Below are 22,280 nucleotides of genomic sequence, written 5' to 3'. Positions count from 1 at the left end.
AAATCACAGTAGAAATGTGCTGTTGTTTGTTTTGTTTTCATTTTTTTTTTTAATATCTTTCATGAAGATGAGAAGCTATACCCATCTATACATGTTCTATTTTTCCAGTAAATTAGAAACTAGGTAATTCTGAAGTATAATTTCAGTTCTTGTTCATGAAGCTTTTTAACCTTCATGCATTTTGTGTTAACTATACCCAGAAAGAAGGTTCTAATCTGCAGGATTTTAAATCCTCTAGCTTTGGATTTTTTGCTTCTATTTGACTTCACCTTTTTTATCCCCACAGTCTGCTTTTATTTTTTTTTCTTTTCTTGTTCTTTCTCCACTTTCTCTCTCCTTCCTTTTTTTTTTTTTTTCTTTTTTTTTTCCTATGGTTGCTTGGCAGCAGGATAATTGCTGTGGTTTTGTGCATTCTGCATTTTTGCCCCTCTATTTAATGAGGCCATATTGGCTTTCTCTCTTGTTGGTAGACTGTGGGTCAAGTGTAGGCATGTGCATGCTTTACAATTTATCCCCATCATTGCTCATGTCTGTCCAAGATGTAAGTAGCTGGTGTTTTTGTCTGAGGGACACTTCATGCTGTAATTCTCGAGTGCAAATCACTTTTTGTTTCTTTTGTTCATTTATAATGAGAGACTGAAATGGAGCTTAAATAATTCCTTCAATGAAAACATTAACCAGCCTCTGCTATTGTGGTTGTTTAAGAACTGAAAATAATTAGCACAAACTCACATTTCCTTCACAGAGCTTTAAAAGAAGTCAGGATATTGCTATTAAGATAATAATAAATTCATTCTCTATGGAAAGGCAAGGAGGAAAGAAAATAGATTAAATATATTTCAAGACTAGCAAAAAGATTCCTGGTGGGAATATTTCACTGTTGAATAAAACATTCTCTTGGGAAATACACTGCTGTTTGTGCTTGTATTTATAGGCAGCATGTGAGTACCTTCAGAGAAGCCAAACAAGAACATCCTTTTCTCTTTAAAAATTTTAAACCTACAAACCCACTACAAACAGTAAACAGCTTCATAAGACCCTGGCTGTTAATTCAGAAACTATAATTTTATCACTGTTTGGAAAGATTGGAATTAGAAAGCAATATTTTTGATAATCAGGTCATAGGAAACATTTCCTTTCCATGGGGTAAAGAATTTTTATTTCTTTGTTTCTCTTATATAACTTTTCCTGCTCATGGCATGCAATCCTATATTGAGCTATCAGAACATATTGTGGTACTTAAGAATGTTGGCTTAGAAATTATTTAGTTCATAAAACTAGACAACTCTTTCTTCCATTTGAAAGACAGCAAGCTGAGAATCAAAGCCATAAAACCTAAGGGTTTTTTGTAAGGCAAGAATGAGCTATTATCTATCCATAAAAAGAAAAGCTGTGAAGCTATTACCTTAAAGAAAAAAAAAATCTGCATGAATAGAGAGAACTTCCCTTCAGACTTTATTTATAGGAAATACAGAAAGAAATATGCTGACAGCAGTTAGCTTAGGTGTAGGACAGTCTTCTGCACTTTAAGCAGAGATCTTTGCCAAAGGTAATAAAGTATTGAAGGTGAAGAACAGACCCCAGTTAATCTGCTGAGAATCTGACTACTTCCTTATGCCCTCTCTATTAACTGTTGACTGCATGAGACTTATGTGTACAATCACCTGAGTTTTCTTTAGCCTTCCCACACGGTAGTAAATATTTTCTGTATATTGACGGCACTCTGACATACCCGTAATGGAGAGTGACTGTCCAGCATACCTGTAATGGAGAGGCTCATATGAAAACTAACTATACTCACATGAGCACATTTTTCACAGGACTATGCACTGGGAATGTCACAGGACATTAGGCATTGGCAGTTTAATGGCATCACATGTGGATGATTTATTAAAAACGCCCTCAATTTTCTTTACCTTTACAACAGTGGCTTAGTAAAGAAGCATATCATATTGTCTAACATTGTAAAAATGAAAAAATAGAAAAGATTTATTGTTTTTTTTTCCTTTGTTGTTGTTTTGGCAATAAAAACATTTCATCAAATGATTAAAAAACCACCTGAATTTCATGGAAGGGAAGGGATTTTCCATGGGGAGAACAGTCATCTTCACAGCTCTAGAGTCCAATCTGTATGATAGAAATTATGAAAGAGAAAGAAAAATCTAAGATAGAGCTGTTGCTACTTCTGTCTAAATATGAGATTTTTATTTTGGATTCTACGTTATCTCTCATATGGATTCTTCTAGTCGTTGGTTTAAAGCAAGGGTTGACTGCATGACAGCAAACATTTAAAAATTTTAAATCTTTTTCCAAATGCATTGACAGTCTCTCTGTTCACCTGAATCTGCATATTTACCTATGGGGACTTAGAAAATTCATTGGGAAAATTTGAACATTTCTGAAACATATAATGAAGAAACATAGCACTTGGAGAATGATTTCCTTAATTGAATAGGGTAGTATCTCCTTTATGATATACTGATCTTAAAAACGTAGTGTGCTCATTTGCAAGAAATTCCCAGAAAGTGACATGCAGAATAGATTTTAAATTGTGCATAGCTTTCTGGGTCTCCATGGAGGAATGAAAAATGTTCAGAATGATTAACAGTGGCAGAATTGGGAGTAATGTATCTGCATATTTTAAATTCTTACATGGACTTTGGTAAAAATAAACATCTTACAGAATTTAGATTTAGAGCCAGACTGTAATTGCTTCTGAATCTGGGACCTGGTATTGGACTTTTACCCCCGTCTACCTACCCCTCTCTTAATTTCATTTTGGAGAATAATGAAAAAAGAAAATTTGGATCACCATTGCAGCACAAAACTGTGGCAGATTAAAGCCAATGGTAATAATTTCTTATTTCAGAATCCCCTATGAGATTTTGTTAAACAATGTCTTGAGGCAACAGTGGTAGGAATCAAGTTTATTTGACAGCTAGCAGCTACTTATGCACACCTTTGAGTCTTCTGGGATGCCTTTCCTTCTTGCATGATTGACAGGGCTGAAGGATGCAGTAAAGCTCTTGTCACCCATATAAAGTGCAGCACTCTGTTGGAAGTGTGGGCACTAAAGTAGAATGTTGTTGTTAGGTTTTATGGAGAGTAATTCAGAATAGAAATATATGCATAAGTTGTTATGGTGTTTGGAGAGCAGTTTATTCTAATAAAAGGCAATGTACAATAACTTGGTTTGTTAAAAGCCTACATTCCTCAGCCCTCACTATAAACATCACTGCTACCCTCTCTGATATTTAATGACTTAAATTTGGTCATGTTTCCTCTTTCAGTTTGTTTCTGTCAAGAAAATCAAGAGATTCATAGTGCTAGTTAGCAAAGTATTCCTCTTTTCATTGTTAAAACACTGTAGGCCACTTGGTAAAAAAAGAAAACTTAAAGAATCAGATATTTTAAACAATTTTATCAGAAGTATGTTTAATAAACAGGTTTTTTGCCTCTAGTTTTGACATTAGTCATAATTTTCTGTGTGCTTTAGACTTTGAAAATAAAAAATACAAAAATCTTTAACAGAGCGACTGTCACCTTGAAACTGCTCATGGAATGTGCCTAAATAGTTAATTATAAATATTTGAGGCCACAATTGATATTTCTGCTTTCTGAGCGAGGTACTTTGAAACTCCTCATCTGTGTTGAGAAAGGTGATACCAAAGGCACTATGATTGTTTACATCAGATTCCAAGCCTGTGTTGTTAGTCTTTGCCTTGTGAATTCAGCAAAATATTACTATTACACCTTTCTAACAATAATTATTAGTAGTTTACTTTATTGCTGGTTACAGCAAAATTAATGTAGCTAGTTCCACAGTGGGACAGTAATAAAGTGCAAGAAAACATAAACTGTGTTGACTGGGATACATTCTGTCATCTGCTGTTTTGTGTTGGGTCTTTTATTTTCCAATTATGTTTTTGTCAGCCTAATTCCTCAAAGATTTCCTCCTCATGGGCTCACACCACTAGATTTAATGGAAAAATTTATGTTTTGCATTGATTTAAGAGAGAAAGAAACTGAAAAATTAGAAAAATATTATTGCATTAGAAAAACATGTTTGCTGGAATTTTATCTCATATCAATTTCGTAAAAGGCTCCTTTGCAAAGTCACTTGAGCAACTGAATACCCAGATATCTTCCTCATGCTGAGAAACTGCAATTATATGCCTTTGATTTTCATGTGCACTAGTGAAACCTCATTACAATGTTGTTTGAAAATTCTTGAAAAGTCATATACTGACTCTTTTGACTGCTGCTGCTAAAGGTCAGATTTCCATCAGGCCACTGTTTCTTTGTATGGTTTTTCACTATAGTAGCCTTAAGAAAGGCTACTTAGGGGTATTTTTGGAGATATTTTCTAAGTTTGTCTGATCATAAACTGAATGAAGATACGTGAGAAATATGATGGCTCTGTTGTGATGAAAATAGGCTTCCTGAGAGAATGAAATGGTCATGTATATGTAGCCAAGATTTCAAGGAAAACTTGAAAAAGGGAAAACAGTCTTTCAGGACATTTTACATTTTACATTTTACATTCCAATTTACTGATGCTCATCTTTAATGGATGGATCTTTGATTCCAGCTCTCTCAGTAAAGATGAAGATATTCTACTTGAAGTATGTTTTATCAGATGATGTATGTTAAAGCTAACCCAGAGTGAACCATGACTCAAAGCAGGAAAGTATATTATATTAATCAGGCAAAGAATAACCTTTTTTAGATGACCACATACTTTCAGTCCTCTTCATGTTTTTCAAGACATGACCATTCATATTTGCTAAATTAAAAGACAGATATTCTTTCCATTCTTTCTTTACTTTCATTCTTTCATTCCTGCTCTTCTGGGTATTTTATTTCTCATCTTTTCCTTCATCTCCAGGATCCCAATGTCTTTTTTTTTTTTTTTTTTTTGAGTCCTTATCCCTGTCTCTTCTTTTGGAATAGTGCCTCTGACACCTATTTTCCACCTATGTAATTTTAAATAATCAAAGCACTAATGTTGATATGGTAGTTAGTTAATTTTTAAAGATTAGCATTAGCTTATTAGCTAATTGATATTGCATATGCATTCTTTATCAACGTTTCATTTATTTTGAAAAACAGGTTAGAATTTTAATAACAACAAGATGACTGGTCTTATAAGGAAAAAAATTTTCAGAATCTGGGTCTATTTTTATAGGAACAAAATAAGAAAAACAGGAAGATGAATAATTGGTGATGAAGTGACTCTTTACATTGTAATTTGACTTGTAAAATTAATAACACAGGGATCTGGGCAGTATGGATTGATGGAAAAAGGCCAGTGGTATGATTTTCAAGACCTGATGCTGTGTCCTGAACTTTGGTCGCAACAACTCCAAGAAGCACAACAGGCTGGGGGCAAAGTATCTGGAAAGCTGCCCCAATAGGTAAAGGACCTAGTGACAGTGGCTGGACATGAGCCAGCAGTGCCCAGGTGGCCAAGAAGTGCAGTAGCATCCTGGCCTGTACTAGCAATAGTGTGGCCAGCAGGACCAGGGCTTGGATTGTCCTTCTGTACTTGGCACTTGTGAGGCTACACCTCCAATCCTGTGTTCAATTTTGGGTCTTTTGTGACAGGGGGGACATTGAGATGCTGGAGCATGTCCAGAAATGGGCAATGGAGATGATGAAGCGTCTGAAGCATAAGTCTCGTTAGGAAAGGGTTTGGGTAGCTGAGTGTATTTAGCCTGGAGAAAAGTAGTTTCAGTCTTATCTCTTCTCCAGCATAAGAGGAAATGGCCTTGAGTTTTGCCAGGGAAGGTTTAGATTAGATATTAGGAAAAAATCATCACAGAAAAAGTTGAGAAACATTGGAACCAGCTGCCCAGGGGCATAGTTGACTCACCATCCCTGGAGGTACTTAAAAGACATCTGGATGAAGCACTTAGGGACTTGGTTTAGTGGTGGAGTTGGCAGTGCTGGATTAAAAATTCGACTAGATGATTTTATAGATATTTTCTAGTTTAAACAATTCTATAATTTTATAATTTTTATATTTGCTGATCACAAGTTTTTAAAATTACAAGTAAATGCTATTATTTCAAAGTAAAATGAAAGAATAGATCTACTTTCTTGAAATAACTTGTGGAGCCTTCTCATTGCTACAATAACTTTAATTATTTGCACAGTCTTTGCAAATCTTGAGTTGAAACATTTTTATGAAGTATGACCTATTTCAAGAACATTTTTATTTGTAAGATAATGATTTGTTGAAAAAGAATACACGTCTGTAACAGAGCTCTTTTGTTTGGGGCACATGCATGTTTCTTCCTCAGACACCCCTGAGGACTCTTCATTGTTATGACTCAATAATATAAGAATAAAATCTGTGGGTGTATCCCTCAATGTTATCCACAAGATGGAAGCTAGCTATAAATTTAAAAACCCAACTCCTGTAAGACTGTTCCTTTTATGGGATGTTCTTTTTTTATTTCTTTTGTTCTGTTTTTAAAAAAAAACTACACATTTACAGCAGAGGATCTCAAAGCAACTGGAAGAATTAGGTGCCCTCTATTTCACCACTAGAGGCAAGAATTTTATATCAAAGAAATCGTCTATTATATTTAGTTGCATATAGTTTGGATTTAGGGACTCTTACTTCTTCCATTACCCACTTCATAGACATTCCCACTTCCCCTTGTAAATTAATTAAATAATATTTTTCTGGTCAGCCCATTATAATTGGCCTAGCTTTACAGAAGCTCTGATCTCAATTACTAGCTGGCAGGGAGGATTACCTCCTCCAAAAAAGCAATACTAATTCCCTTGGGAAAGGAAGGCAAATTTGTTCTTCATTTTCCCCCTGGACACTAAAATGTTGTTACTCACTAGCCCTTTGAACTTCTCAGCTAGAATAAGTAGAGCATAACTATGGCACCTGGCTGTACAGAAGGATGCATAGAAGAAATAGTCATCATAAAAGCATCAGAACATGGACCTTTTTTTTAGTAAAAGGTAGTAATTGCAGCTCTTGTAAGTAATAGCAATCCATTTATAAGTACTATTCTTATCTTAATGAGGAAATACTATATCCTCTGTTCCTCATTATAGTATATTATAGTATCTTATATAGTATCTGTGTCTGAATTGGATAGCATAAACAGATACTTTTTACTTTTCTGGAACATAAATCAGAATCTCTTATAAATAATTTATGGTAGTTGTGTTTATGTAATTCACAATAGTGTGGTCACTGTTGTCAAATAATAAAATATTCTTACTTAGCCATTTTGATAAAGCATAATATTCTCTCAAACTGGCCTTCCAAATAAGTTGTGAAATGCTGGTAATGGAAAAATCTACTATATTTCCAGAGATAATGCAGTCCCTATTCCTGGTTGTTAACAACCTTTAAGGATATTTCACCTGTAGTGGAATTCTTTAGAGTCAGTCTAATGAAACAACGTTTTGACATGCTCCAAAACCATGCCTCATATTTAACTGATTTCCAAAACTTTAAATTTAATGTTATGCCTAAAAAAGTTCTTTGACTTGAACTACCAAGGAAAAAATGGACCTGAAAACTTGAAGAATGTGGATTTTTTTTCATTATTTATTTCTAAAATCTATAAAAATGTGATCATACCTAGGACATTTTTATAGTAATTGCTTAGTCAACCACTGATGAAACAACCTCTTTCTCAGGTAGCTTGTACATATATATTTCTAAAAAGAATAGATACAAAGTTAGTTTAAATTATTTTGAATGTATGTGCATATTGGAGTTTGCTAGACAAATTATTTATAAATATATATTTTCTGTCCCTTCAAAGTTTTAAGCTCTATCATCTTATGATAGAACAGTCAAAATGATGGACAAACATTATCCATTTCATAAAGTAAAGGTGCAATTTAAATATTAACTAATTTTACAAAGGTGTTTTTAAATGTTAACTGTTTTATAAACCATAGATGTAAATAACAATATAGAAACTTCTTCCACAACAGAATTTTATGTAAATGGAAATTATTTATAACTGTACTGACATTCTTTAATGCATGTCAGTGTTCTCATTAATGGCAAGGCTGTCTGATTAGAACAAGTGTAGTAGTGGAAGACAGAGAACCATTAACTGTTTTTTTAATCTTCCAGTGATATTTTTCTGGATATTAGAATAGTGTCTATGAAAGAATTAAAATTTTGTATTTCCTAATATCATGTTTTCCTTCTAGGTTTTTGGAGATCAAAATCAAGGAGCAGTTTTCCTACGTGAATTTACATTGATCCGAAGAGAAAGTCTTCATGAAGATTTCCTATCTGATTTGCTGAATAATCACAAAACAGAAGACCCGGTAGGAATCTTCTATTTTTCCAAAACATTTTATAAGAAATTGTTGCAGGCATTGCTTTGGATAGGTCTTTCATTCTGCTTCATTAATCTATGGAAAGCAGTGAAATGGGATTTTTTTAACGGAAAAATGTTAACCTAAAAATATTGTAATTTCCATTTGAAGTAAAGACTTGTTCATAGGAAGGGTTCATGGGTGTCAGTGCATATGAGTTTTCATTATTGAAACACAAACTTTTTCACACAGATTGATTTTTTGCTTTCTAATGGTAATTTTTCTTATTCAGAATTTTGGCAGTCTAAATTGTTACCATTGTTTGCTTTGTACATGCAAAGGGAGATTATTTTTATTAAGTATGAATGAGTCAAGCTAAATGTATAGGTAATGTAAAAAATATATGATGCTTTGAATGGGCTAATTTTATTAAATGCACCAAGAAATGTAATAAACAGGGAAAACAATTTTTTGAAAAATATTTTTTAACTCTCTCCTGTGTATGCTTGGCAAGGTATTTATTTCTGGTCTGAAGGATTCCATGTTGTCTAGCAGCTTATATTTTTAAGAAAAGAATATAGAAGTAAGTAACTTGGTAGTCATGCTTAATCAGGTTTTAATATGAAATGAAATAAACCAGCTGTTTTTAAACTGCAGCAAGTTTTCTCTACCAAAATGATTAAGGGACTAGATAGACTATGTTTTACAAGGAAAGACTGAGGGAGCTGAGTCTGTTCAGTCTTAAGAAGAGACACTAGAGAGGGTACCTCACTAATACTTTCGAGTATCTAAAGGGAGGATGTCAGTGGATGGAATCCAGGCTCCAGTGGGACATCCCAAGCAACAGCACAAGAGGCAATGGGCACAAACTGATGCACAGAAAGGCCCACCTGAACATGACAAGGAAATTCTTTACTGTGCAGTGACTGACCACTGGAACATATTGCCCAGAGAGGTTACAGAGTGTTCCTCCCTGAAGATATTCAAGAGCCATCTGGAAACAAACTCGTGCAATGTGGTCTGGGATGACCCTGCTTGAGCAGGGAGGTGGGACCCAGGTAATACACTTGGACTATCAGACACAACTCTTCTGTAATTTTGTAAACATTTAGGTCTGACATTTTCAAGGGCTGATACATCTTGATGTCTAACAGCTTATGGTTTAACAGAAGCAGTGGTGCATTAGCATCTGTTATAACCAGGAAATGATGATGAATTTAGGGATTAAATGCTTTATAGGATTAAGTATTTATTTACTCTGGAGGATAGAGAGATTCTAGAAATTTTTGTTGGCACAGCCATGCTTAGCCCCTTTTTAATCAAGTTTTACCTTTCTTAGGTTATCTTTCTTTGTGCATAAGGGAATGTTATCCAATTATCACCAGTGGGGGTATGTAGAGCTAGGACTTCAGAAGAATGGAGTTGATGTCTTTTGATAAGTCTTGCTGCTCAGATGTAAGAAACCAGTTAACAAAAGTAGTGAAGGTATTAAACAATCTATTGTGTTTTTGCTAAATCATCTGCCCTAGACAAGTTGTCCTTTGTGCTTTACTACTGCTAAAAGAAATTTCAGATCAGTCAAAATCAATACTATATTCTACCATTTCAGGTAATTTTACAGCAGATCAGTATTTTATCAAACAACTGCTTTGTTGCTGGAATGCCTGTAATTGTTCTTCTTTAAAACCATTTATTTTCTGTGCTCCAGAGAAGAAAATGACATTCCATTACAATTCTGTCAGTATTGGTACCAGTACTTGTGACTTTTGATTTGTTGTTTTACTGAGCTGTGCTGGTTGTATGCATGTTTATAAGTGTTTTGTGTTCACACAAGAGGAAAGTACTCTGAAAAATATTTATAGATTTCACTTTCAGTGCAGTGTTCTTTTTTCTTTAATTGCTTTCACAGTTCCTGTGACATTCCTGTGATCTTCTTTTTGTGCAGTTTTGAGTGCTTGAGCACACATATACACTGAATAGTGCCCAGAAAATATGACTTCGCAATCTACATTTACTTATGACTTAAAGAACTTTACCAATCTCATTTCTCTGTGATACTACCTTCTAGTACTGAAGCACAATGTTTTCTGCTGCATTTGAACAGCAAAAGGTAGTATGGAAGAACTTGAAATAATTTTCCAGTATTAAAAAACTAAAAAATATAAAATACGATAAACGTATATGACCAGTTCATTGTGAGCTATGTAGTCCATTTCAAAGACAAGCACTAGTTTCAACCAGGGCTTTTCTTTAGCACTTATTCCAAATTTCTTCTTCATAAATACTAGTGAATTGGTTTTCCAAAATCCCTGTAGCATATAGAGGATATTGTTCCTATTTTATGAGTGTAGATTCAAGGCATCATAGATAGACATTAAGGACAAAACCATCTACCTTTCTTGAGTGCTTGAGAGACAAGGATCCATTTTTTTCAATTTACTTCCCCTGACACAGCACTAGGGTGAGGGGGGAATTTGAACTACTGGCCTCAAATGCAGCCCTGACTGCTCAGCATCTTTGTCTGTCAGGCTAAAGATAACAGGTAAGGCATGTACAAATTACATAGATTAAGGTACGTGATTAAGGTATCCAACAAAATTCACAGGTGACTCAACTGGAGTGATACAAAAATTGTTATTAAAGCAGATATAGAGTATAATTTTCCTGGAAAGAAAGCACAAACTGTATTTCAGGATCAATCATTCCCAATTAATAGGACCAATCCTTTCTTTCCTGTAATTTCAAGTGACATAGTGGTGTATCTAATGAGAAAACCAGTGTAAAACTGCTTTTCTAACAAATGAAACACAAGAAACCTGTTTTATAATAGTTCCCCAATATATCTCCTGCTCTGGTTCCTTGTAGAAGTCCTGTGACTTACATAAGGTAGGGTTTTTTGTTTGCATCTTTTGAAAAGTGGTGAGCTACAGTGAGTGCTGGACAGCTAGTGATATAGGAATTATGAAATAATCTTAATTATAATTTAGAAAGTATTTAAACTTTGTATTTTCTCTTGATGAAGACATGAACTGAGTTGCATTCTGAGAAAATTTGGGCTGATGATTTATATTTTTAAGATATTTTCTCAAGTATGCATCTTTACTCATCTAAAAAAGACCATGTTCCCACTATTTTTGTGGGTAGCTGAGAGCATCCAAAATTATTGATTCACTTCTGATATTGAAAAGTAATATCCCTGTAACTCCACAACTCTTTGGGCAAAGATACATACTTCCTCGGCGTCAGGTAAGTCTTTGATAGAATGATAGAATGGCCACAATCAGAGAGCAGGTTTACAGAACTTTCTGTGCCTATGTATTAAAAGATGTTGGCAAGGATGCTATAGTAATAACAGCCTTACGATTCTCAGTAAAAGTTGGAGAGATCAAAAAAGCTCCTGTTTTCCAGTAACCAGTTACTAAAATAAAAATGCTTAGCAATGAAATACACTACCTGTTTATAAGACAATTTTAAGCAATTATTTGCAAGATTGTATTAATAATACAGGTTAGCCAAAATATCTTGGATTATGATATCCAGTCTAATGAAAAGTAGGCTTCCTATTTTAGGCTTTATCTTGGTCATTGAAATGACTCGCAGAAATATTTTCCGTATCTTTCAGTTATATTTACTGCCTTGGAGAAAATATAGCCATATTTTCTTACTTTCCCTTTCAATATAAAGGAAAAGGGATCTAAGCTAATTGATGTGGTTCCATCACTATTTGTGTCAGGGAGAAAATTACTAGAAGCCAGAGAGGGTTTATATTTTTATAATTTTCTGTCTTGTTCAAAGTCAATAGCTGAGATTACACTAACAAAATTATTCAAAGAAAGCCTCTGATTTATATTTCACAATTCCTAACTTATAGTGTTTTCCTGCTTTTGGGAAAAGATTGAAAATAATTTAAGAACTGGAGAAAATAACTTAAAATATAACGGATTTAGACAGAAAACTTAAGGTTCAGGAAAATCCTAGTTTAAAGAATGTGTCAAGGATTATACTCCTACATTTTTGGGGAAGTTCCTATTTATGTGTTCCTGCAATTCAGGGATGATACTTTTGGGTACTCAGGAATTCTGAGTTAAGTCTATAAAAAGTATATGTTTTACTGAGCAATTATTTAAAACCTCAGATTATATCTAAAGTTTTCTGTACTGAGGTCTGATTCTGAGATAAAGTTATTGATTAAAAATTCTCTACATCGTTATGAAAAAAAGAAAAGCAAGCCCTGTAAAACATGAAGAAAACCTAGATGTATATCTAAACTTTTTTCCCAGATGATTCTGATATTTAGAATTTATTGCTTGTACATTTTAGATGGATGGGTTAATTTTCAGAATATAAATATCCTGAATATTTTATTTATTCTATTTTTGAGCCATACTTTTTTTTTTTCTTTTTACTCGGAATTATTTATGTGCAAGAATGCATTATACTCTAAATATATTATGTGTAACAGTAGAAGATCCTCAGCCTGTTGATTAAAGAATTTCCAAACTTCTCATCTAAAAATCACATATCTCTAAATGGTTATAAAATGATGCTGCAGAATCCAGATTTGAGATCTTCATGGATGGGAAATCACCAGACCACAGGAATTACAGATACTGCCCCCTGCAGCTGCTGACATGACAGATCAAGAAAAATCTTTGGATGATAGTTCTCTGACTAGCCTTACCTTGTATTGCTACTTGTAGGTAAGAGATCTGTGGTGCAAGTTATAACAGTCTTATATATGCTACTGCCGATCTGATTACTTGAAAATCATTATTTTGTCCTGGAAAAACTATAATATTGGCCTAAATATTTTGGAGTCTAAAGCAGAGCTGTCTGTATTTTTTCTTGCTCCCAGAGACGAGGAATTATGTAAGATTATTTGTTATTTTCTCTGGAAAACAATCTCCTCAGAGAGATCTAGATCATAAGTATTTTGGAATGCTTCTCAGTTTATATTTTTAATAATTGCTTCTTTTTTCCTCCAGGTGAAATTGCCTTAAGATAGGTTTTCTCTTGAAATGTTCACCTGCTTTTAAAAGGGAAAGTATTAATCATGTGCAGAGATCTATGGATCACCTAACATGAAAGTTAGGATGGACCACTAGCATTTGCCACTTTCCTTATATCTAAAGGTCTTCAAGTACTCAAATACCAAAAGATCTGAATACACACACCATCTTTCTGACTGCCTCTTGATGATGATATTTACATCCATTTAAAAATAGAAACATGACCTAACTGTTCCTATATTCTTCTTTTAGAAAGTCAGTCAATACAGCAGTACTCACTAAAAAAAAATTTAAAATTACATTCCAAAGCTTGGAGTCCATGTCCTACAGCTGCCAAAACTGTCCCATGACTGAATCAAGTGCTGGTGTTGAGATGGGAGAAAAGGAAGCCATTTTTAGAAAGACAGTAATAAGCCTTGTCCACATTAAGATGAAAAATTTTAATGCAACCAAGCCATTGCTTGCATAATGATATAGAACACTATTTGGTCTTCCACAGTAATTAACAGAATCAAATTTATGCATATCTGTTCCAGATAGATCTATTCTATAACTGAAATCCTAGAATCTATCAGATTAAGTAGTTTTCTGTCTGCCTCACTGAAATACTTGAACCTCTTTTTTCAATTGCACTGTTTCCACTCTATGTGAGCATAATTCAAAAAGCTAGTAGCTTTTTTTGCACTAGTACAATATACGGATGCTCTCTGTATGTATATTCACATCTGTGAATTTCAATAGGAGTATTTTGAAACAGTGCAAATAGTTCAAGAAGAAAATTCCTTTGGAATAGTTATTACAATAAAAATATGTGTAACTTTAGCATTTCAAAGCAAACACTCAACATCACTGTCTTATCACACGCTTCATCAAAATAAGCAATTTCTCTTTTTTACATAATTGGCAAAATGTATATAATGGATTTACTGGAATTTGTTAATTAAAAACAACAAGTGAAGGGTGTCATAGGTTGAGAAGGAAGTGAGTTTTCTTGGGAAGTTATAGCCAAACCAATCAGTGGTCAGATTTGAATATTGACACCTGGTGTGACCACTGTAGCATGGATATGCCTCTGAGAATACAGAGGGTTAAAAGCAGAGAACTCCCAGGGGAACTCTCTCTTTTGTCCTGGGCAGGATGGAGAGACACTGAGATGTCCCGGGCAGCCCACCCCAGAAAGAGAGAGAGCGAGCGAGCCTGTGCCACCTGGACATTTGATACCATGTGCCAGCAGTACCGCAGAGAAAGAGAAGGGGGCAGGGGAAGGTGCCCAGCCGTGGGAGTCCTGGGCAGCCTGTGTGAGATTTCAGCCTCAGGAGAGCAGTGAGACCAAGGCTTTAACCCCTTCTTGGACAGAAAAACTTTGTGAAACACTAATCTTCCTTGATCTGAAGGAGAAGAGAGATGGCCCGGGGTCTGAGATGTCAGAAGAAGATGGGAAAGAATCCTGGGTGGGAGGAGATATGGAGTGGCCTTTGGCTGGACTTTTCTTGTATAGCCATAGACTGAATCAGTTCTCCTGTAACACAGAGACTGCATTAGGGAGATGCAATGACTTGAGCCAAGAGAGTGACAGGAGTGAGAGTGACCTGCTGAAGTGACACCATGTGTAGCACTGAAGTGAACAGAGAAAGATGAGGAGGGTGTGGTGGTGCCTTCCGTCTTCAGTGAAGAAAAAGATCTCTGTTCTTGAGACCCTTGGGCCCAGGGGAGGAGAAAATGGGGGAGACTGTTGTCCCAAAATGAGACATTTTTGGTTTTTTGTATTTGGCAAAGCATCCTTAAAAGGAGCCCTGTAAGCAGTTTTGGTCCATGCACGGTGGTGAGAGCACTGTACATGGAAGGAGGATGTCACAATGGCAGATTTTCTCCAGGCAGTGCCATGTGTGACATGGAAACAGGAGACATTTCAATTGTGTTTCCTGAGGAAGACTATGGTACAACAGAAAGTCCTACCTCCCTTGATGAACTGAGAATTGATTATCTGAGGGGAGGTAACTTGATTGAGGGTCCAAGATTTTGTCTCACTGTGCTTTGGTGGAAATTGGGAGGGAGGAGGACGAATGTTTTGGAAGGTTTTCATTCTGAATCTTGTGTGTTTCTTTCATTATAGTGTAGGTTAATAAGGTTTTTTTTTTTTTTTTTATTTCTAAGCTTGAGTCTTCTCTGCTGTTTCTGATCACATCTCATAGTAGCCATTTGAGAAAAAAAATATTTTCATTACCCATGATAAAGGGTAAGCATCAAGTAGATGAGAGTATTACAAAAGCTCTCTAGCAAGAAGGGGAGGATACTGACCTGAGATATTCCAAACTTCCTCTTCTACCTGAGATCACGAATTTCACCTTGAATTGCTCTACAGAAGGCAAAACATAAGTGGTAAAGAGCTATAATCTTTTAACAATTGATGATGATATGAGTGGCTCATTTTAGTACTTTGTGGGAAAGTACTCCTTTTTGTTGGACTTAGGCTACTAGATCCTTGACTAAGAATACCTTTTTCTACAGCTGTGTAAATCTTTGCAATTTTCTGCATTATAAATATTAACAAGTCATGCTAGTAAAAAATGTGATTTCACTGCTTTAGGTATTTGCAAATTAACCATTCCTCATACTTTCATAATTCTGTGTTAGGGCTGGTCATCTTTAATGTTCTGTTAGTTTTCTTTCTTTGTGAATACATAATATATATGCCATATATGGAGATATGTCATGTGAATATGCCTATCTAGATGACATGTTTGCAAAACAAGTCTCAGCAGTCCAAAGTAAAGCAGACTACTTAGCAAATGCTCACTAATCAATTGTTTGAAACATTCTAGAGGAACAACTTACACATTATTCTTTCAACTTTGCTTTTTCAGTAGTTACAAAGAGTCTTACATACTATGGCCTGAGGTATCTTTAGGATCACAGGCTTGTCAAGAGTGCTTCTCTTGCTTTCAAGGTGTACAGAGTTTTCTTAGCTGCACTGAATACAGAGTTTGCGATCAATGCTGCGTCTTGCAGTTCTAGAGACTCTGCCTGCTGTCCTCCACCTCTAATGCCTCTCAGCATTAATTGCCACACACTGCAATTTTTGTAACTTAATGAATGCATTTAATTTGTTGATATTTTTGATTAATATTGTATAATTTTCTTACTAAATTCTTATTTGAAACCTACAGTGAAGTTAGCTTTATTTTTGTTCTGTGGTTTCCATGGCTTCTCTTCCTTGTAGCTTTCAGATTAGCTGTGCAGGCCTGAAACCAAATAGGTTGGCTGCACTCCACTGGAACTTATAACACGATGTTTGTCAGTCTGATCATACCACATTTTTTGCAGACTTTTGGAGAAGCAAGATCGTTGGTAGAGTCTGAACAGCAAGTTAATCAGAAAAAATCTGTTACAGGATTTACAGGACATAAAATATCCAATCTCAAAAGGATAATCCAATGTTGCAATTTTTTTGCTACACAGAGGCTGTTATTACAGTATGGTTTCAGAATAAATGAATTAATTTTTTGCCTAACTTTGTACAATCTTTTATGCTTGTGACATCCAAAAAGTCTTATTAATTTATCATTCTACAGAGAGATTGCTGTTTGAATGGGAAGTTTATTTCTGTTCCATGTCGGTTTTCACTCTGTGTCATCCTTCTGACCTTCTTCAGTAGCAACGTTGCTTCCTTCTTCCCTCTTCTTCTGCTACATTAGTGTGAGCTGAAACAATTTTTTTTCTGAATGTGAATGTACTGTGATAAGTATTAATTATAATTCCTCTTTATGATGAAGGTAGGCATGGATTTGCACTAGAATCAAAACATAGTGAGGCTTGAACAAAAATGAAGGGTGAGGTATTATTCTTCAAGGAATCAATTTTTTCAGTGTAGTACCTGCCCAAAAAATTATTTTTTGTGTAGGGATGAGTTTTCCCTGTCATGTTTCACATAAACAGATCTGCTGACCATTCTCCATGCACCGACTTCAGTTTTCAGATGCTGTGTACCTTCTCCACTGTGCATCTTCTGGGGTAGGACCTGGGACAAGAATTTTATTGAGAATTCATGGGTAAAAAAAGATGGATTTAATGTGTACAAGAGTCAGTTCCTTCACTTGCTGCAAAAAACTCTAGATGCAGTTTTCTATATGATGAAAATTTTTATTTCTTTCCCATCTTGTGGAAAAAAAATCTGTTACATTTTTGTATGGCAAGAAAGGTGTACTGTTATTCCTGCATGCATTGCATCAGTTCTCTATGATTTAAACTGGAATTGTGAAAAAATAGGTTATAAATTCAATTATATATATATGAGTCTAAACCAATCACATATATTGTTTTTAAAATATATAAATTAATGTGCCTAAGGACCTTTGAGGGATATTGGGCAATACACTCTTAATTAGAAATCACACGATTGCTGTATAGTTAAATGGAATTCACAGTGTTAGGAATATGTGTGTGTGATTTTTTTTTCTCCTTTTTGTTTTAACATACAGAGAAGAAAATATGGGAGTGATTCACTCTGGAAGCAGTTCTATGACCTTTCTATTGTGTGATTCTGCCTCCCTCCACCTCTACCCCACTGCCCACCCCCCCCAAAAAAAAAAAAAAAACAAAAACAAAAAAAACCCCAAGCAATCAAATATAAGTCTATTTTATTCCTTTTTATGAAAATACTGAATTTGTTGGAAATCGGATATCCAAAATAGACCTTTCCTGTAGTATTGTAGTATTGTCTGTAATAGTGAGTGATTTTCCAATTACTAATTAAAAATCACTTTCTTGTCAAGGTTTAAAATTCTAACAGGATGAATTAGCTTTAATGAAATGTCTTAAAAAGGAGCAAGGAAGGGAAAGAAAAATAACTGTAAAGGGAAAAAAGTTTGTATATTGGGCAGATAATTTCTGATGTTTCAGAAATGGTAGTCTGTTATACTTAGTGCATATCACAAGCTGTCTTGAACTTCAGAAAACACAACTGCATTTTAATTCAAATTGCTACTTTAACAAAAATGACAAATTTATATTATAACCTTATATTTTCAGTGACTTAATGCCCCTATTTTAACTGTGTTAAAAAATGTACTTGCAGCTGTATTTTATCACAACCACATTTTGAGAAACTGCTGAGAATTCCCACTATTATTTACACACATAGCTCGGTCATTTAGTTTCCTTCAGTAGCTGTGTGTTTAAATGTCCATGAGAAACTGCAAAATAATAGCCAAATTATGTTTTTATTATATCCTTTTTATCAATCTTGGCATAAGAATGTAAGAAAAATCACTTTGGCATGCCTCACAGCCTCTCCTCGCAGGGCTCCAACCCCACTGCCTTGGTGCTTCTTCTTGCCTCCAGCCTTCTCTGCATGCAGGGCGGTATTCACGGTGTGATCTGATGTACACAGTAGAGAGAGGCAAATCCCATCCCAGGCTCTGGGGCTGTCCTGTACTCGTGTGCCCAGACAATGCTGTCCCCACTGCTGCCCATGTTCATGGCTGGCCACTCTGGGGCCATCCCCCAGAGCCCCAGCCTGCCCCCAGCACAGTTCTGCCTTTCTGGGAAAGACATTCCTGTTGGTAACTTTCTGTCATGGTCCTTTTGGCTAGCTGGCATGCCCTCAAGTATAAATACTATTTAACAGGAATTGTTTTGAATGTAAATAACAGTGTCCAAGATAGTCATGGGAACAAAATTTGCTGTCTACAGAAGGTGCAGTGGAAAGAAAAACAGAAGTACAGCCAAGCATGAGAGATAATTAGCAGTCTAGTTAAAAATTGCTTAAAATCACTAGATTGCATCAGGAATTTAGTTGGTCTTGCAGGCCGTCATATCTAGGTGTTCACCAGTACCTAGAAACTGAAGGCTTCAGTGTATTTGTTCTTCAGGATAACTGCAATATGAGAAAAAGGAATGAGCAGTGATTCTGTACTAATTTACCTGCAATGGAAAATGATCTCACATATCAGAACAACAACAGCCATATTTTTTCTCTCATTAAGCAACTAAAAATCAGGAGGTTGCTATTAACAACTATAATTATTGGAAACATTTCTTTTCCTTTGGTTGTGGTTTCTGTAGATGTAGTTAAGTGGCTTGCCACGCTCCCGCCCCGGTTCCCTTTGTCTCAGCCCCGGCTAGCTCTTCTCTGGGGCGAGAGTGGGCGATGGAGGCACCCTCCGCCGCTCCCAGCTGGGGTTTGGAGAGTGCCTTTGTGGGTCCCGGGCAGCGCTAGCAAGCCTCGCGGTGGTAAATGAAGAGCGGATCCTGCTGGGGGCTAAGTCCGAGTTTATTGTAGCCCAACGGGGCCAAATGTCCTAGAACAGTGCCAGCCAACAGGAACAAGCACAAGGTGCTTGCACTGGCTTATAAACTGTAAGGGAGGGGTATCCAACGACCAATGGGGATAGGGATAGGGGGTGGCTCCGGGATGGGGGGATATGGTGGGGTCCAATGGGGGAAGGATATGGGGGGAGCCCCAGGTCCTCGCCCAATCACCCGGTGCCCTGAGTAGAAGCTTCTGGACGGATGGGAAGGGGCACCGAGTGATAGACAAGGCACCCGGGGGGGGTAAAATGCCTCTTTCAGGGTGATGGATAGATACTGGGAAGGCGGGAAGGGAGGACAAGGCGGGAAAACTGGGGATAAACCAAGTTGCACACGGGGGTACAAAGGAATAAACCAATACATAATACAGGGATAATAAAACATATACATAACGCAACTCCACATCGGCTTGTGGATCTTTGATATTATTTTGACTATAAAACATTGCTTATGATTACAAGACATGCTTTTGACACTGTTCTCAGTGGCCTTGAGGCCAACAGTATAATACATTGCATGCTGTCTGGTGATGGTTACAGAGCACCATCAGACTGACATCATTCCATTTAAGAGACATGTTTCAAGAAGAGCAATTTGTCCTTGACTTTTACCAGAAGACTGCAGAAAACAAAAGCAATTTTATTCCCTGTGAAAGTCCATGTAAATGTATGATTCTGAACATATTGTTTGTAGTCATTGCATGAATAAAATTACTAAAATATTGTGAATAAACATAAAAATTATATGTAATTTCTCTTTCCTTCTATAATTTATTTGCATTAATATAATTTAAAACCTGGTTGAAAATAATAAAGAATACAGCCCTCCCCCGAAATTTTGTTCGTAGACTCTCTAGCAATAATTTCTTCTTCCTCTTTCTTTTTCCCTCCCTGCAATTCTTAAGGCCTTCTTAAAAAATTTCAAAATATTGTATCATTTTTTTTTCCCTGTGGATATGCTTGAACTCTCTTTGTCTGCTATTTCTTCTTGTTTTTATTCTTAAGATATCATCTAGTTCTACAGGATAAAAAAAAAGTCAATTCTGTGTTAACCAAATCTTACCATTTTACACATCTGATTTTTTTTATTTTTTTTATTTCTGTCTTCAATTTTATTTTCTAAATGCAAATTCTACAGTTCATTACTGAAAACTCTGTGGAAGTCACAAGTAAAATTAAGGACATTTAAGTATAGTTTTCTATGAGATATTTACATACCAAAATACCATTTTCTTTCGTGCAAACTATCTTCAAATTTAGTGCATTAAGATAACAAAAAGGAAAAACAGAAAGAACTAAATTAGTGGAACATACCCACTATAGCATAAGACATCATTCTTTTATTCATATTATAAACCTCTCAGTACTTTCTGAGTGCAAGGTTATTCCAAAGCCTCACTGCTTTGATAGTTAGAAACATCACTACATACCTTACTTATGTTATGTTTTGCATTTATCTTGCAAAAGTAATCTGCTAAGACTACCCCACTAAACTTTTTTAAAATGTATTTTTAAACTTCTGGATGTTGTGGAATAGATGCATAACTTTCTGCCTTCTGACTTGAGTGTAACTTAAACTAGTGACTGTCCTAGGTTTGAGAGATGGTTTGTCTTGTGATGAGGACTAAAATAGTGGCCAACACATTATATCAGTCCAACATAAAATTCCTTCAAACAGCAGAAATGTTTGACTTAATGGAAGGAGAAGAAATCAGATAGCAGCAGAAAATATGAAAGACATATTTCAACTGCTAATGCTATATTACAAGATTATGTGGTTCCAATTGTGAGTAACTGGGGTTGTTTTTCCACATTTCTCATTTTTTGGAAAAACATGTCAATAAAATGAACCTGTTTCAGGTTATTCACAATTTTTATTACAGTAGTTTTTCAGTTTCACACATTTTATTACTATAACTTTTAATATGATTTTATAAAGAAAAGGATAAATACAGCCTTCACAATTGAAATATCAAGGCTAGTGCATAATTTCTTAAACAACAATCAATTCAATCTAAAATGTTCAATAGATTTTATCACCATATACAAAATATGTATCAGATCAAAAAACAGTTTCTGTTGTCTAAAAGACATTGGTCTATATCAATAGTTTCATTTGTGCTATATATAAAAAGACTAAAGCAAGAATTCAAAGGACGAGCAAGTTGGAAGGTTGCAAACCGATGCTTGAGAAATATTTGGGGGTAATGTTTAAAAAAAAATATTTTTCCAAACTTTTAAAGCCATAAAAAGAAAATTCCATTTAGTTTCAAGTGTCCTTTAAAAACAATATTTAATACTGTTTTTTTTTTCTTTATATGAAAAAATATACATTTGTGAATACAGTCTGTACAAAGAAGTCTGACTCCCAGATGATGGATTTACTGTGTGTTGGTTGCTGTTGCATATTCAGAAAGGGATTCAAGTGACAATCTGACTGCAGGAGTCTTTTTCCCTTTCCTTCTCTCTTGAGAAATACAATGTCATAACTGACTGTGTGAAATGATTTATGGTGTGAATTGCCCTCTGAGGTGCAGAGGAGCTGAGTGCTTTAGAGGCATACAACCAGATAGTAATGGAGATTAATGAAGATAGATGAAGTAAAAAAAAAGACTGCTGTTAACAAAAGTATTGAAAATATGTGCCATCA

At 35.3% G+C, this 22,280-nt stretch overlaps 1 protein-coding gene across 2 annotated transcripts in view; it reads left to right on the top strand.

Annotated features, from left to right (window-relative positions):
* The window catches only part of ADAMTSL1 (ADAMTS like 1), a 389,105-nt gene that overhangs the window by 80,500 nt on the left and 286,325 nt on the right, over positions 1–22,280 (top strand). For both annotated transcript variants that reach the window (XM_085567914.1, XM_085567913.1), the window contains one exon: positions 8,203–8,322. In XM_085567914.1, coding sequence (XP_085424040.1) covers positions 8,203–8,322 — 120 coding nt within the window. The remainder of the gene's footprint in view (positions 1–8,202; positions 8,323–22,280) is intronic.

This window comes from Lonchura striata, chromosome Z, assembly GCF_050655825.1.
Source record: "Lonchura striata isolate lonStrDom1 chromosome Z, ASM5065582v1, whole genome shotgun sequence".
NCBI lineage: Eukaryota > Metazoa > Chordata > Aves > Passeriformes > Estrildidae > Lonchura > Lonchura striata.
This window is presented reverse-complemented; position numbering and strand designations above follow the sequence as displayed.